This window comes from Sturnira hondurensis, unplaced genomic scaffold (assembly GCF_014824575.4).
Source record: "Sturnira hondurensis isolate 20B ecotype Veracruz unplaced genomic scaffold, ASM1482457v3 Scaffold0000880, whole genome shotgun sequence".
In the NCBI taxonomy this organism is placed as follows: Eukaryota; Metazoa; Chordata; class Mammalia; order Chiroptera; family Phyllostomidae; genus Sturnira; species Sturnira hondurensis.
In genome coordinates this window covers 4,564,616-4,582,376 of record NW_028073511.1, presented here as the reverse complement: position 1 = coordinate 4,582,376, position 17,761 = coordinate 4,564,616, and the positions used below count along the sequence as shown (strand labels likewise).

Here is a 17,761-nt window from a genome sequence, read left to right as displayed (position 1 = left end):
TTCCGATCTTCTGCCACTTGCTTTAGCGCTGTGGTGTCCTCAGAGCCTGGACACCAGATGGAGGTGGAGATGAGGGGAAGTGGCAGGACAGAACAAACAGACCAGCTTCACTGAAATGTATGAAAATAATGTTTATGCTCTACATAAAAAGTTCCTGGGCTGGCCTCTCCTACAGCATGAAGGGCAAGTCTATGTTCTTCTCACCGGTGCCCACGTAGATATAGCCACAGTTCTTGGTGCCAGGGGTGTGGTAGAAGGTGAGGCCTGGCCAGAGCAGACTGCGCAGCACCACCAGGGCATTGCCCCTCTCCATCTGGATGCTCCAGGACCCTGGGGGGCAAGTGAGGCCTGAGTGCTGCAGAGCCACAGCTCTGCCCCACGTGCAGAGGCCCCAGCTCCTTGGGCAGCCAGGCCCAGGTGCTGAGGTTCCGCTGGGAAAAAGGAAGACAGTTTAATTATCCCAGCGCTTTACTCCTCCTGATTGCCTTTTAGCCATTTCACTGTTCATTAAAACCACTTCCAGAGGGAGGGCAAAGGAAATGAAAAGAAGTGAAACTCAAATGAGTGCATTTTGTTCCTGTCAGCAAGTCTAGTTAAAGGTTGAGTGGGGGAGGAAGCCAAATCCACAGGAGTTGGGGCCAGGCTTGGGGGACTCCAGGCTCCCTCTCGCCCTCTACTAGGTGTAATCACCAGTGACTTCAGTCCTGGTATAGTGTACCCCCACTTCCTGTTTTGCTATCTCTTCCCCAGCCCCAGAATCCTCTGTTCCTGAGATAGATTAGACCTGACCAGGGGCTCATATAGGAGTTTGGTTGTTCCAGGCCTCCCAGCTCAATAGCCCTTTCTGGCCATTGGTGGTGTGGGAGCCATCCTTGGCAGGAGGAGACCCAGGCTACAACTAATGAGCCATTGTCTGTCCTGAGTCCTGCCCTGGTTTTTGCTCCCCAGACAGGAGCAGCCCAGCCCAGGGCTGAGTTGTGCAGCCATTAGGACTTGGCGGGAAGGACCTGATCCATCTCCAGAACTGAGGGAGGGAGCCCATGTGTGGGAGGAAGGAGCCTGGGAAAATCGCCTCTGGATGCAGATCTGGAGCTTCTATTCCCCTGCGCACCAAGGCCCCTCCCGGGTCCAGCCACAGTTCTGTTCCAGGCCCTTCCAGAAAGGCAAATCCTTTGAAGGTTTTGGTGTTGGACCAGCCAGTGATGCACTGAGAGCTGTGCTGAGACCTTCATCGGCTGCCAGCTCAGCCTGGCTGCTTGGCTCCTGCCACCCCAGCTTCCCACAGGCCTCCTCCAACCGTGGCCCACCCGGTTCACTCCACAACCAGCGGCCTCACAGCTCAGTCTCCACCCAGCTGGGGCCACCCTGCATCCCAGAAACCTGGCCATCAGGAACCCCTGACCCTGATGGCAGCTCAGCCCTGCTGAGGGTACTGTCACCTGCCCAAATCAAAGCCAGAGCTTTCTGGTGCATGTAGGTCAGTTGGCCCTGCCTGCTCAGAAAGAGGCTGGCTTGGAGCCACCACAGCACTGTGCAGTGGCCTGCACCAAGTGTCACCGCCCGTGCATGAGATGATGAGGTGTAAGCTACAGTGTGAGCTTGATTCTGCTCCCTTAGGAACCACACACTGCTGGCCAGACAGCATCAAGAAGGGTGTCCTGGGTTACCAGACCTCTGACAGTTACTACCCAGGAGGGTGGGAGCTGCTTTGCTGGTCAAAAGAGTATTCCCCCTGGCTCCTACAGTTTTCTCTGGATGCCCAAAGTCCTCCATCTAGCTGCTCTCAGAGGCCTAAGGCCCTAGCCTGTTGCTTTCCTCATTCCAAACAACACCCAGGGATAATGGTAGTGGGTATGACAGAATAAAGTATTCACAGTATGCTGCATTCAGCCTTTGGCCAGAAGCACAGACCCCAGGAAGGTACATCTTGCATCCCCCTAGTCGAATCCTCCACCACCACCCCAGTCACCAGACCATCATCTGGGGGCAGCCCCCACTGCCTTGGGAGCTGTCACGGCCCCCTTGAACTGAGAAAGGTGAGGCTTTGCCACCTCTGCTCACCATGGAGGGCAGCTTGCAACCTGCCTAGGCTGAATACTTTCGTGGAGTCCCCCAACCTAAACTCATCCTTTCACTGTTAGTATCTTGGCACATCCTGGGCAAGGGCCAGGACCTGACCTTCCCTCACACCAGCCTGCCCTCTTAGGGGCTGGCCACCTCTTTCCTATAGCAGGGGAGGGGCCCAGGCTTATCAACAAGGCCTCTCCCCCACTCCCACCACCAGAGAGCAAGAAGAAACTGACAGGGATGCTAAGAGAAATACAATGACCCCATGGGGCAAGAGGGCAGCAGTGCCAAGCAGGCAGAAGGGTGCTGGCTGAGCATGGAAGCGGCATGTGAGGGGCCAGCCAGCCAACAACACTGCCTCCCTCCCGCCCTCACATTCCTGTCACTCCTGTCCTCCTCTCCTTGTTCCTGGCTCAGCTGGTTGCCCAGGAAACACACAGACTCTCGACGTGCCAGGAGTCACGTAGTGTCTACCTGGGAAACCAAGCACTTGCTGTCACCTTCACCCACTTTTCTTATTGCAACTGCTGGAAAGGCTGAACCCAGCCAGCTGCCTCTGCCTCTGCCTCTGCCTGTAGGATTCCAGGAGAAGCAGCCCCTTGTGGCCCTAATGTTTCAGTTCACAGCCCAGCCCCTCCTTAAACCTCCCCTCCTGCCCCCTGGCACCCACTCTCTTCTGCAAGCTCTGTTTTGGAGGCAGCTGTGTGGAACAAGCTGGTAACCAGGAACAGGGCCTATTTCAATCAGCAGGAAGTCCTGGGTGTCCAGATCCCCGGGATCTCATCCACCTTGCCAGTGTGGAAACATCAGGCTAGATTATGCTTCTCCTAATTACATTCTTCTGCCCTCCAGGAAGAAAGGCAGCAGAGCCCTGAGATTCAGTTTGAGGGGGACAGTGGGCAAGGCTGGGGATCAGGGCTGTCAGGGCAGCAGATGGCTTAAATCCTTTCAGACCAGCACTACACAACTTGTTATACACAAAAATGGCATGGGTTCCTTAAAATGGCCGTTCCCACCACACCAGGACCACAAGGTATGGTCAGTTTCCATAGAGGTTGAGGGACCAGACAGTAGAATGCCTGATTGGTAGGGCCAGCCATCCCCCACCCACCAAGTCCAAAAGGCCAAGCACCTGTCAGCCAGGCTTCCAAGGGACTGGGTAGGAAGAGCCACCTGCATACACCCCCAAGGGAAGGCTGGTCGAGGGTACCATGCCCCCCCCCCCCCCCCCGCCACTCTCCAGTGCTCCTGCCCGCGCCCCCCCCCTTCCCCAACCACCACCACCACCACTTTTTAAGGGCTGCTTTCCCAGCAGGCAGGTCCCTCACTGCCCTCTGCTGCCTGAACTGGGCATTGCTGCTGAGAGCTCTTGCACTGGAGCCCCAACAGCCCAGGACCTGGCTGGTCCCCACAGTTCCTTAGTGGAGCAAGGGGAGGAGCCCGGCCTCCATCCATTCTGCTCTGCTTCCCTCGCTGCCCCTCCTGCCCCAGGACACAATGACTTCATTGGTGAAGCAACTTATATTTTACATTTGCACTTTTTCATCTACTTTAATCTTCCCAAACCTCTGTGAGGCAAGGACGGTGCCTGTCTTGTTCACAAAGATATCCCCAGTGTTTGGCACATAATAGCTGCTCCATGGTTAAGGAGGATGGAATGGCAGAATACTATCTAGAAATCTGGACTCCTGACCTGGTGCTCCATCTTTCTTTCCTGGCTGCAGCCCAAGCTCAGGGCTTTTAGCTGTTTCCCAGCATGCACCAAGAGGATGGATGGTTCTGCCCCCAAAGTACTCACCCACAAAATTCTACAGACCCCAGAGCATGGCAGGACAGCTCAGGAGGGCATCAGTGGCCCCAGGCTAGCCCAGGCACAAGCTGCTGATCTCCTGACCTACCTCCCAGGGCCATGTTACCCCTAGAGCAAGAGTCGCAGGGACAGGGCCAACCTATACCATACCTGCTCAGGGGTGACATGAAGTTCCCCCTGAACAACTGCCTCAGACCAGGAAAGTAAGTAATTTTAGCAGAAAATTCCACCCCACCAAATTCCACTTGCTGAATTTCACCCTGCCAGCTGGTGCTGGTGTCCCAGGGAACTAACCCTTCCTTGGGATTTTGGCCCCCTTAGCAGCCTAGCCCATTCTGGCTGCTCTGTCTCCCAGTCACTCGTTCTGCTCTTTAACTGGCAGATAAGGAAGGGAGTCTGGCAGCTAAATTAGTGTCTGTTCTCTCTGACCACACCTCCATCCCTGGGCCATGGCCCCCACCAAGCCATCACAAGAAAAAACTGGGCCTGACTTCTGGAGGCTTTCTGGTGGCAGCTCTGGGATAAAGGGAGCTGAAGGCCCGGAAGCTGTGAGGTTTCCCAAGGTCAGGCCAAGAGCATCCCTTCCCCTCTAGATCCTCCCCATCCCCCCACCCCCCAGCCCCAGACACAGGAGATGCCAGGAGCCCTTAACTCCCAAGCCTCCAGCACCAAGGACAAAGCCACAGGCTGGAGTGGACTGAAATGTCAGACTACCAGCTGGTCCTTCAGCCCTGAGGCCCACCATTAGGCAGAATGTCCAGGGCCTTGGGCCACTGCTACTCACCCATCTCCCAGAACCCGTACCTCCCGGGGGCCTGATACTATAAATTCACTTCCTGTATGGACATATCAGGGTGGCTCCAGCATCCTTTAGAAAGACCCCCAGTGCTTCATATCTTATACCCCTGCTGCAGGGAGACACAGCTGCCACCAGTGTTCCCTTTAGCCCAGGTAGCAAGGCACACAGGATTAATGGGATTCTCGTAGGAAGACTTTGCTGGACCCCCACAGCCCATCTAGCTGGTTTTAGTTTTGGCTACAAAGGCCCTACCTAGCACCCACCTTGTCCCTCCCACCACACAAAGGATAAGGCTCCAAGAGTGGGAGATGCCCTTGTGTCAGGCCCCCTAATTAACCAACAGTGTAGAGGAAAAGCCTCATCCCCTGGCCCAGGAGCATCGAACTACAGGTGAGAGGGCTAACAAGTCAACCCGGGCAGGGTTTTCCAGCCTCACCTTGAATCAGGAGGTGGGGCTGCTGCCCCCAGATAGAGGTATTAAGAGTACTTTTCTCCCCAGACCCCTCAGCCCCTGACACTGGGTCCCACCATCACAACACTCCTGGCTCCTTTATCAGCCCCCAAGGATGTGTGGCTGGGAACACAGAGCTGGAGGAGATAACTGGAGTCTGGAAAGTATGTCTCCTAGGTGAGAAATGCCCCAACCCCTATAAACCTTTATCTCCCGCAACAGGTCCAGAAGCCCATCTCCATGCTCAGGGAGGCTTGCCTCGAGTGCCCCCATGTGGCCAAGACCAGAGTAGCCATTCCTTGCTGGCAGCCCTGATCCACTTGGGACCCACTGCCTGGCACCTGGCACACTGCAGTAGTCATGAAATGGCATCCAGACCCCTGGCTAGTTAGTCCCTTCTCTATCCCTCCACGCACCACTACCTTATTATCACAGACCTGTTCACAAGCCACCAGAAGCTCCTACTGCCTTGATCTAGGTAGCCCTTCTACCCTTGGCCCTCTAAGCCTTCCTAGGCCTACCTGACCCACCTCTCAGGCCTTTTTGTCATGCAGAATATATCAATAATAATTATTAGTTTTTATATGAGTTCTTATTGTGTGTTAGGCACTGTTAGAAGCATTCTGTATATGTGTTAACTCTTAATTGTCATACTGACCCAATGAGGTAGAAAATATCATCGTTCCCCTTTTAGAAATGAGGGAAATTGAGGCACAAGACAGTTGAGGTACTTGCCCAAGTTGCACAGCTAGCAAGGGGCAGATTCAGAGTTCCAGTCCAGGCTGTGTAACTTCAGAGCCCTCACCTTAACCATGAACGCCATCCCACCTCCATCCTGAGTTCCACTGCAGCTGGGAGGCTCATTTGCTCCTCGGAAGTGTGTCCTCTAGTGGTCCCACCATTCCCATTGTCCACTTAAAAAGAACCATCATCTGTTTGACAGAGCCCTGGAGTCAAATGCTCTAACACTTACTGTGCCCTTGGGTTTAACTGAGTCTGTTTCTTCATCTGTAAAATGGGGATAATAACAGTATCTACCTCTTAGGTTGGCTGTGAATATTAAAATGAGATAAGTTACAGAAAAGGCTGAGTAAAGTGCCTAGCACAAAATAAGCAGTGTCACTGTTTTATGAGTTCTTATGATTATCATTTATCATTATCGTTGCCATCATCATCAACAGATCCCTTCAGTTCTTAGAAACACCAAACATGAGGAGAGAAAGAGACAGGGGAATTGAGTCAGGAATCTTAGGTTCCCCCCATTGCCCAGAGCCTGGCACCTCTCCTGGGGTACATCATCCAAGCAAGAGCATCTTCCCAGAATATATTCCCTACTGGTGAAGCTCAGGGGAAGGAAAAATGCAGTCTCTGTGACCCCACTGCCCAAGGGTATGTGCCTGGGCCAGGTGGGCCCTGAAGCATAGGAAGGCCTCTGAAGCTGTTTTAAGATTTAGAAGTCCTCCCCACATAGCAGGAAGCAAATATACAGAACTCATATCCTTAGCAGGTGCTTTGCTATTCAGTCAGTCAGCATCCACTTACTGAGCACCAGCTTTGGGCCAAGCACTGGTTCTAACCCCAGACTAACAGAGATGGATGTATGCCTCTATTCAAGATTAATATGAAAATCAAAAGAGACACTGAGAGACTTCCTGTCTCCGAAAGCCTATGGAAGACAATGCTTCCTTTTGTCTGTAAATGTTTACTGACTGTTTACTGTGAGCTGAAATTTGTATTGGACCCTGGGGGAGCCCCACCCTCAAGGACTCATACTAAACCACCATCTCCCACCCAGGCCCTTGGTTCCATTTGCAGAAGAAAATGGCAGGTGCATGGCCCACTGCTTTGGCCTTGGGGCAGATCCAATGTCCTCAAAGTAATAGGCTATTACCTTTGGGGATATCATTCTCCAAGGAGTCCATGAAGTCCAAGGAGGGGTCTAGGTCAGCCTTCTCAAGCAAGGTCTTATTCTTTAGGTCAATAGGCTCCCTGAAGTGGAAGTAGGAGCTGAGCTTCTTGGCTTCAGACACGGACAGTCCTAAAAAAAGGCAGTGGGTAGGAAGGGAGCCTTTTCCTATTTTTACTTCCTCTGTGCATGGAGACCACATGGAGGGGCTTACAAATGACTATGTCTACTGACAGAGAACTGAAGGGAGAAAAGGGAACAGTGTTCCTTCAGCCCAAATGTGACCTAGATCCTGCAGTGAAGATCGAGGAGGAAGGTGGAAAAAGGCAGGGAGGCAAGACCCACACAGAGCCCTGAGACCCAGGTGGCCAAATGCTCTCCCACCCTCAGTGGGCAGAAAAGTGAGGGTCCAGGGACTGGGTAACCCACACCAAACACCGATGCCAGGTCATTGGACACATCCTCCCAGCTGATGTGATTATTGTTACCTCTTTGCTGAGGAAGTAGGCAGGTTCACCCAGACTCCCAGATGTGTGTCTGACTATGTTCAGGAGGACATACCCTCCTGCCCATGAGAGGCCCCAGAGAACGCACCTTCAAAGGTCCGATTGACATGGATGGGTCCAAAAGGGGTCTTAAAGAGGGCACCTCGGGGAATAATAGCCACAGCCCTGTCAATCTGGTCAATGATGGACACCAAGCGGGTCTCTTCCTTGATCCGCACCTGAGGAGACAGAAGACAAGTGTCCCCACAGGGGTGCTGTGCCCACTCCCGTCTGGTGCCAGACCATCTGCATAACCATCTGACCTGGGTTACCAGGGTGTGGATGCCCGGTCCATGGAAAATCACGCTGGCCAGCCCTCCCTCTCTTCCTATCAAAATTGTCTTTCTTTTTTTAAATTGGTAATACATACTGGTGGTACAGTATGTAAAACTACAAAAAAAGAAAAAGAAAAAGAAAATGGTTTCTCTCACCCCATCCCTTGCCCCTCAATTGCTCTCACTGGGGGCAACCACAGTTAATGGTTTTATATGTACCCTTCCAGAAACATACCATCCTATCATCAGATATAAATGTTACTTATTTTGCTTTTTGAAAATATAAAAGCAATCATGCTCACTGTAAACTATTTGGGTAATCAGAAATATTTATAACATACCTAAGAGAATGAAAACCATTCATAATCCCACCTCCTAAAGATTATTACTGATAACATTTTGGTATACTTCCTTCTATCCTTTTTTTAACACATATATTTAAAACACAATTAGAGAGACTTCCGCCAAGATGGAGGCATAGGTGGAAACACTGTGCCTTCTCCCACAACCAAGTTTGAACACAACAAAGGTTTGGAGAACTAGGACACACCCAAAGACCAGAAAACGGAATTATACGGAAGTCCGACAACTACGAACCGTTCAACGGGGATGGTAAGAGAGGGGGAGCCAGCAGCGGAGCTGGGTCGGGCAGGACAGATCCCCCAACCTAGGCGCTAGGCGCGCGGGCAGCCCAAAGCCAGTCGGGGTGCGGGGCAGACTGACCAAGGTCGCACATTCGCCCACAGTGAGACGGACCACGCAGGCCCCAGGGGACGAACCCAGTGGTGGAGGGCTGACAGCGGTGGCACACTCGAGTGCAGTGGAACAAAACGCATGGGCCTGGTGACAGTGGTGGCTGCGGTGCCGGTGGGGGTCGCGGCAGCGGGCGCTGGAGGGAAGCCATTGTACCTCTTTAACCCCGCCCCCACATACAACATCACAACCCAGTGACTGAGTTGCCCTGCTCTGGTGAAAACCTAGGGCTCCGATCCTGCTACTTAACAGGCATGAACAGCCCAAAAGATGGCGCAAGAGGAACTCAAAGTCCCTGAGCCAATAATTCTAAGCGACCAACAGATTGCCAGCCTCTCAGAAGCCCAATTTAAGACACTATTTATCAGGATGCTCACAGACTTGGTAGATTACAGTCACAAATTAGAGGAACATATGAAGGCTAAACTAATTGAAATGAAGGGAGATGTCCAGGAAAGCAATAGCGATGGAAAGGAAACTGGGACTCAAATCAATGGAATGGACCAGAAGGAAAAACAAAACATCCGACCAGAAAGGAATGAAGAAATGAGAATTCAAAACAATGAGGAGAGGCTTAGGAACCTCCAGGACATCTTTAAACGTTCCAACATCCGGATTATAGGGGTACCAGAAGGGGGAAAGAAACAGCCACGAGTGGAAAACTTATTTGAACAAATAATAAAGGAGAACTTCCCCAGTCTGGCAAAGGAAATAGACTTCCAGGAAATCCAGGAAGCTCAGAGAGTCCCAAAGAACTTGGACCCAAGAAGGAACACACCAAGGCACATCATAATTACATTAGCCAAGATTAAAATGAAGGAGAGAATCCTAGAAGCAGCAAGAGATAAGGGGACAGTCACCTACAAAGGAGTTCCCATCAGACTGTCAGCGGATTTCTCAAAAGAGACCTTACAGGCAAGAAGGGGCTGGAAAGAAGTATTCCAAGTCATGAAATCCAAAGACCTACAGCCAAGATTGCTTTATCCAGCAAAACTTTCATTTAGAATGGAAGGACAGATAAAGTGCTTCTCAGATAAGGTCAAGTTCAAGGAGTTCATCATCACCAAGCCCTTATTATATGAAATGCTAAAGGGACTTATATAAGAAAAAGATGAAAAATATTAACAGTGAAAGGACAGCAAACACACAGTTATTAACAACCACACCTAAAACAAAAGCCAACCAAGAGGATAGCTGGATCAGGAGTGGAACCATAGAAATGAAGAACACATGGAGGGTTAGAAACAGGGGGGTGGGAGGAGGAGAAGGGGGAAGAAGGCACAGAAAATAGCATAGATGGTAGGTAGAAAATAGATAGGGGGGAGGGCAAGAATAGTGGGGGAAATATAGAATCCAAAGAACTTGAGACACGTGGTTATAAACTAAGGGGGGGAGAATGGTGGGGGAGGGAGTGTGCAGGTGGAGGGGAATGAAGGGGGGAATAGAACACCTGTAATGGTATAATCAATAAAATATATTTTAAAAAAATAAATAAAGCACAATTAGAGCCACAGTTTATATAGTTTTTAAAGATTTTATTTATTCACTTTTAGAAAGGGAAGAAGAGAGGGAGACCAGCATCAATGTGTTTGAGATGCGCTGATCAGCTGCCTCTCGCACGCCCCCAGCTGCAGACCCGACCTGCAACCCAGCATGTGCCCTGACTGGGAATCGAACTGGCAACCTTTTGGCTCACAGGCCGGCACTCAACCCACTGGAGCCACACCATCAGGGCATATAATTTCATATTCTACTCTTTGACTTAACATTATTTCCTGAGCATCACCCTGCCTTATAACATTTTTGTGCAGATGAAATGTGGTTACAATCAATATCAAGGGCAACCCTGAACCAAAGGACTTCATAGATATTTTGGGGAAAAGCAGCACTTGACAAGGGAACACATGTCACCAGGTACCCCCAGAGTCCCTCAGCCACCTATTTCCTATGGGCTATCAGCTGGAATTATTTACAAAGAGGGATATGGAAACTAATATTTAATAAATGTCTGGGCCAAGGGTTTTAAATGTCACCTCATTTACTCTGTACAAGCCTGAAGCGTAAATGTAATTACCCCAATTTACAGAAAATAAAACCTAGGGTTGTCTGGCAGGAGGGCATGGGTGCTGAGGCATCACAGACTTGGACCCAGACTTTTGGGTTTAAAACTTGGGCTCCTTTTTGACCTAGCTTTCCATTCCAGGAATTGGTCATTCAGATAGACCGCACACACTGCAAATGATGTATGTACAAGGTCACTCATTGTGGCACCGTTTGACAGAGCTAAACCTTGGAAACCTCCATTTCCATGGAGGAGACACACAGGTTATCTGATTCTTCAAAAGAAACTTTGCGGGCAAGAAGGGGCTGGAAAGAAGTATTCGAAGTCATGAAAAGCAAGGACCTACAACCAGGATTACCTCTTCCAGCAAAGCTTTCCTTTCCATCTTCTGCCAAGATGGAGGCGTAGGTGGAAACACTGTGCCTTCTCCCACAACCAAGTTTGAATACAACTAAGGTTTGGTGAACAAAGACGCAGCCAAAGAACAGAAAATTGAACTACATGGAAGTCCAACAACAACCGTTAAACCAGACCAGTAAGAGCGGTGGAGCCAGCAGCTGAATGAGGACAGGCCCCGACCCCAGGCACCCAGACAGCCCCGCGCCGGGCGGACGCAGTGAGGGTGCAGGGTGGCAGGCTGGCCACAGTTACACATTTGCACACAGATAAACCAGCAGAGGAGTGAGCAGTGAGACGGAACTCGCAGGCCCCAGCCGGAGAACCCAGCGGCGGCGGGCTGACCACAGTCGAACATTCAAGCGCAGTGCGCGACGGACCACGTGGGCCCTGGTGGTGGGGGGGGGGAGGTAGCAAAGGGGCCCGCCATTGCTTTCCTTTGACCCTGCCCCCACATATAGCATCACAATCCAGCAACTGAGTGGCCTGGCCCTGGTGAACACCTAGGGCTCTGCTCCTCATACATAACAGGTGCAAACAGACCAAAATATGGCTCAAGAAGAACTCAAAGCCCCAGAGCTGATAACTCTATGCGAAAAGGAAATAGCGAACCTCTCAGATGCACAATTCAAAATACTGATGATCAGGATGCTCACAGAACTGGTTGATTATAGCCACAAATGAGAGGAAGATATGAAGGCTAAACTAATTGAAATGAAGGGAAATGCACAGGAAACCAATAGTGATGGAAAGGAAACTGGGACTCAAATCAAGGGGGTGGACCAGAAGAAAGAAAAAAGTGACCAAACAGAAAAGAGTGAAGTTACAAGAATTCAAAAAAAATGAGGAGAGGCTTAGGAACCTCTAGGACATCTTTAAACGTTCCAACATCCGAATTATAAGAGTACCAGAAGGGGGAAAGAAACAGCCACGAGTGGAAAACTTATTTGAACAAGTAAAGGAGAACTTCCCCAGTCTGGCAAAAGAAATAGACTTTCAGGAAATCCAGGAAGTTCAGAGAGTCCCAAAGAAGTTGTACCCAAGAAGGAACACACCAAGGCACATCATAATTACATTAGCCAAGATTAAAATGAAGGAGAGAATCCTAGAAGCAGCAAGAGAGAAGGGGACAGTCACCTACAAAGGACTTCCCATCAGACTGTCAGCGGATTTCTCAAAAGAGACCTTACAGGCAAGAAGGGGCTGGAAGGAAGTGTTCCAAGTCATGAAATCCAAAGACCTACAGCCAAGATTGCTTTATCCAGCAAAGCTTTCATTTAGAATGGAAGGACAGATAAAGTGCTTCTCAGATAAGATCAAATTCAAGGAATTCATCATCACCAAGCCCTTATTATATGAAATGTTAAAGGGACTTATCTAAGAAAAAGAAGATAAAAAATATTAACAGTGAAAGGATAGCAAACTCACAATTATTAACAACCACACCTAAAACAAAAGCCAACCAAGAGGACAGCTAGATCAGGAGTGGAACCATAGAAATGAAGAACACATGGAGGGTTAGCAACAGGGGACTGGGAGGAGGAGAAGGGGGAAGAAGATACAGAAAATAAGTAGCATAGACAGTAGGTAAAAAATAGATGGGGGAGGGCAAGAATAGCAGAAATATAGAATCTAAAGAACTTGAGACATGCAGTCTTAAACTAAAAGGGGGGGAATGGTGGGGGAGCGGGTGTGCAGGGTGGAGGGGAATGAAGGGGGGAATAGAACAACTGTAATGGTGTAATCAATAAAATATATTTTAAGAAAAGAATGGAAGGGCAGATAAAGTGTGTCCCAGATAAGGTCAAGTTAAAGGAGTTCATCATCACCAAGCCCTTATTATATGAAATGTTAAAGGGACTTATCTAAGAAAAAGAAGGTCAAAAATATGAACAGTAAAATGACAACAAACTCACAAATATCAACAACTCAATCTAAAAAATAAAAACAAAACAAACAAAGCAAACAACCAGCACAGCAACAGATCACAGATAAGGAGATTATTTGGAGGGTTATCAGCTGGAAGGAGAAAGGGGAAAATGGTGCAGGGATCAAGTAGCATAATTTTTAGGAACAAAATAGACATGAGAATACTGTAGGAAATGGAGCCCTGGCCAGTGTGGCTTGGTGGATTGAGTGCCAACCTGTGAACCACAGGGTCACTGGACCAATTCCTGGTCAGAGCACATGCCTGGGTTGCAGGCCAGTTTCCCAGTAGGAGGCACGCAAGAAGCAACCACATACTGATGTTCCCCTCTCTTCCTCCCTCCCTTCCCCTCTCTAAAAATAAATAAAATCTAAAAATAAAAATAAAAAATAGAAAAAAGGAAATGAAAAAGCCAAAGGACTTACACGCACAACCCATGGACATGATAAGGGGGGTGACTGCAGGAGGGAAGGGGTGTACCAGGAGGAAAGGGGCAAAGGGAAAAACAATTGGGACAACCATAACAGCATAATCAAAAAGACATATGTAAGCCCTGGCTGGTGTAGCTCAGTGGATTGAGCACAGGCCTGCAAACCACACGATCGCGGTTCGATTCCCAGTCAGGGCACATGTCTGGGTGGCAGGCCAGTTCCCAGCAGGGGACACACGATACATTGTGTGTCCTCAGCAGAGGCAACCATACATTGATATTTCTCTCCCTCTCTCCTTCCCTTCCCCTCTAAAGATAAATAAATAAAATATTTTTTTAAAAAAAGACATACGTAAAAAACAACAACAACAAGATAGTGGTTAAATATGGTGCATTCATACAATGGTAAAGAGTGGAGAGGCTCTTTAAGGCACTGATGTAGAAAGACCTCAGCAATATTAGGTTAAAAATGCGGGGTACAGAACTGTGTTTATAACATGCTGCCACTGCTTTTTGTTTTGCTCTTGCAATAAAAAGAGTATGTAAAAGGTAAGGTGTTTGCTTGGGTCTGTATTTGCATAAAATGTCTCTGGAAACAGAGCTTCTATTTCCAGAGCTCCCCACCCCTGCCTGCCGTTATTCTGCACTTCTAACTCCCAGGGCATAGTGATGCCTCTGATCCAGGCTGCTCTTTGAGAAGCAAGATTTGGACACATACACTCAAAATGGTGACATTAGTCCCCCAGGAATAGGACCTGGATGACTAGAAGACAGAGATGGGAGGGGCACTTTACTATACTCCTTTTTGTACCTTTGAATTTTTGAACCATGTGGATGTGTTACCTAGGAAAACAAAAATTGATACCAAAATATAAGAGCCTGTACCCAGGCCTTTACCCCACAGCTCAGCCCAGACCCCCTTCCCTGGCCCTGCTCCAGAGCCAGGCTTCACAAGCACTGCCCATCCACTCCCCACCCTGTTGCTCAGGAGCTGTGTTGTTATGTTGTGGTTGCCATGATTTCTATTGGGCTTGGTTTTAGATAGCCCAGGCCCTCTTCCTCCAGAACCCCCTCCTCATATTCACTCACCACTACTTCTTCTTCAAAGACTTTATCACCCTCGTTCACCTTCTGCAGCTCGATGTGTTCATACTCATGTGAGGGGTCCCCCATAAAGCGGCCCTTCACCACCGACGTCTGCTCCACCATCTCCTCTGTGGCAGGGGGCAAGAGGCTCCACTCCATGCAGTTCAGGCTGTCAACAACATCCACATCCCCCTGGTTTCCAACACCTGCTCTCGCTCAGGCTTCCAGCCCCCACCCCTTCTCCCAAGGGGCGAAACCCAAGAAACACTGCCCTAAGTGCCTAACGGTGCACCCACCCCCAAATGTGATGCAAATTCCATTTTATTTTTTAAAAGATCATAAAAAGTTCGTGTATGCCAAAATTCCAAGAGCCTTCCTTGATACCTGTAAGATTCCAGAGGAGTTCTGGAAGCTGAATTTTCCTCAGTTGCTGGTGCCTCTGCTTTGGTGGGCCCCTAGTTTGTGCTCAGTCTGCCTACTGAGCCCACAGCAAGCCCCCCCCCCATTTCTCAGGCAAGCTGGGCCCAGGCTCCAGGACCTCTCCTCCTTTGAGTTCTCCAGGAGCACGAGCCAGCCCCTTCTTTCTCTCTTCCCACCAGGGGTAGACATACTCCCACTCCTCTCTGATCCACTCAGGACCTGTGTCCCCAGCCTGCTCTCTGCTCATCTTTCCTCCCTTCACTCTCTACTGCCTCATTCTCAACATAAAAACTTCTCAGCTTTCTAAAGCAATAGCCCTCAAATCCATGCCCCTCCAGAAAATGCCCCTTTCCTGTCCCTCCCCTCTCTGCCTCAACTCTGAACAATAACCTGAGAACGATTTGCTCTGTGGGAACCCTCTCTCACTTTCACTCTTTGCCCAATGCACCATGGGTTTTGCCCATACCACCCCAAGAAACAGCTTAGGAGAAGATCATCCATGGGATGAACTGAAAGACAACAAATGCATTTCCATTCCTACTTCTTTTAGTATTTCCTTCTCCCTCCTCCAGTGCCTTTAGTATTTCCAGGGATTGAGTCTCACCGCTCTTTTCGTAGTCTCACTCAACTGACTCCCAGAGCTCCAGCTACTAGTTGGTATTCAGAATCCAACCAGCCATCTCTCACAACCTCCACTGCTTCCTCCCTGGGCCAAGCCACCATTTACTCTTGTCTGGAGGCTGCAATAGCCTCTACCTGGTCTCACCACTTCCGTACTCACTCCCCCTTCTGTCTTGTCCCCACCCAACTGCTACAACCTAAGCCATATCAGACTTCTGTGCAGAACCAACTTTTCATTCTTCCTTTCTTTCCTTCTTTTTCTTTTCTTTTCTTTTTTTTTGAAAGTATGTTTATTAAAACTGGGAACAGTGAAAAACAAGGATGGGCTAAGGATAGAAGAAGCACCAGGAGAGCCCAGGAGGAGATGCTTTGGCTCCCTGGGGAGTCAGGGAAAGGGGGCCTTGGAGACAGGCTCAGGAGGTCAGCCCGAGATGAGCTGCTGCCTGCCGCCCACTTGGTTGCAAGTCTCATAGGAACCCTTAGAGATGAGAGAAAAGTAAACATGCATGTCAGTGGGGCAAGAAAGGCGTGGGCCTGCTCCCTATAGGGAGAGTGCTGCAGAACCTTTCACTGACTTCCCATAGAGCCAAGTCCTTACAGTGCCCCACAAGGCAATGCATGATTGTCTCTAGCCCCCTGACCGACTTCACCTCCTACAATGAATGCCCCGATCCTTCACCCCTCTCTAGCCGTACTAGCCTGTATGAGGTTCCGCAAACACACTAAGCACACACCTGCTTCAGGGACTTTACGTAGATAGATTAAGTGAAGTTTCCAACTTCCTGTGCCTAATGGGCTGCTTTGGAAAGTGTTGAGTTCCCCATCAACGCTGGGGGTAGTCAAGAAGCAGCTGCATGGTAGTGTCCAGGTAATTTTCCCCAGCTCTAAATCCCTTCTCTTCCATTCCGCTTTCCTTCGCCACTTCCTAGGGCGCCTCCTTCTCTAAGTCAGCCTCTCCACGGAGGATGCTCTGGACACGCTTCCAAACAGCACCACCACCTGGGGCTTCTAACCTTTCTCCAAACTGAACTCTTCGAAAAGCCAAACCCGCCCGCACCAGGCTTGCACCTGACTTCTTCTCCAGGTCTCCATTTTCCCGGAACTTTTACCTTGCTCCGCCTCCCTCATCGGCCCAGACCCTTATAAGCCCACTAGCCTCTAACTCTCTGGCAACCCTTTGCCCCAAGAATTAGCAGCGTTCTTCCAAAGCCCCGCCCTCTCAGACCTCACCCACCCACTTCCCCGCCCACTTAAGCTGCATTTGGTTCTCAGGTCCTCAGCGTCGCTCCTCGGGAGTTTTCCCCATTCCCTCCCCCTCAAATCCCTTCTCCACTAGGCCTAGCCCCTTTCGGTTCCTACTACTGCCCACCCTCCCCAGGCCTCCCCGTGCCCTCCCTTCAGTGTCGCCCTGCAGCCTCGGCCGCCCCGGCGCCGCCTCCACCTGTACAGTGTCTTGCGAGGTGCAAGTTGGTCCTCAATCAGGCCCTGCGCGATGTAGTAATCGGTGACGAGGCCAAGGATGCGGCCCCAGAAGAGCACCCGACTGTAGCGGTAGTCGCGCTTAACCAGCAAGAGGGAAGTGAGCAGCGAAGCCCGACGGTCCGGGCTGAGGCCCTGCCCACTGCCGGACGCCAGCTCCAGGGACAGCAAGAGGCTCTCGGCGTCCATCTTGCCCGCGGGTCAGCTCAACGCTCACCGGGTTGCTACGTGAAGCCGTCTCCATGGAGACCCAAAGCTCCACCGTTCGCTCAGGCAGGAAGTAGGACTACACCCACCTGTGACCCTGCTTTTCCTGGACCACAATACAGCCCTAATTCCCTCAGAGCTCTTACTAAAAGCTTGGACATACACTAGCTCCCTCTCTCTTTCTTCTCCCCACCCCCCCGTCCCCCGGCCTCTTTCTTTCTTGCGTTGGTGACAGGATGTGTTCAGTTGTCACGGCATCAGCGTAGTTTCCCCTGAAAAAGACAGGGTAGTCTACAGTGTGAGGTTGGAAGTCCCGACCCAGACCAATTCTATAAATATTTTTGCCTTTTCCTGAGTCCTCACTGTATATGCAATCGGGGCTTGGGAAGACACCACCGCAGTGACAATAGCTATCGTATTTCACCTCAGTTATGTCCCTCTTGGCCTCAGAATTATCTGTGAAGAAAACAATTTGAGATACTCTTGGTGCTAAGTCTAGGCATCTAAGACAATCCCCATCAAATACA

General features: G+C 50.1%; 1 protein-coding gene across 1 annotated transcript; it reads right to left on the bottom strand.

Moving 5' to 3' along the window:
- Positions 1 to 123: 123 nt before the first annotated feature.
- RSPH9 (radial spoke head component 9) lies at positions 124 to 17,233 on the bottom strand. Its single transcript, XM_037053750.1, has 5 exons — positions 16,990 to 17,233; positions 14,511 to 14,676; positions 7,628 to 7,757; positions 7,019 to 7,165; positions 124 to 330 (listed from the first exon to the last, which is right to left on the bottom strand). The coding sequence occupies exons 1-5, from the start codon at positions 17,214 to 17,216 to the stop codon at positions 170 to 172; spliced, it is 831 nt and encodes a 276-aa protein (XP_036909645.1). The 5' UTR covers positions 17,217 to 17,233; the 3' UTR covers positions 124 to 169.
- Positions 17,234 to 17,761: the final 528 nt, after the last annotated feature.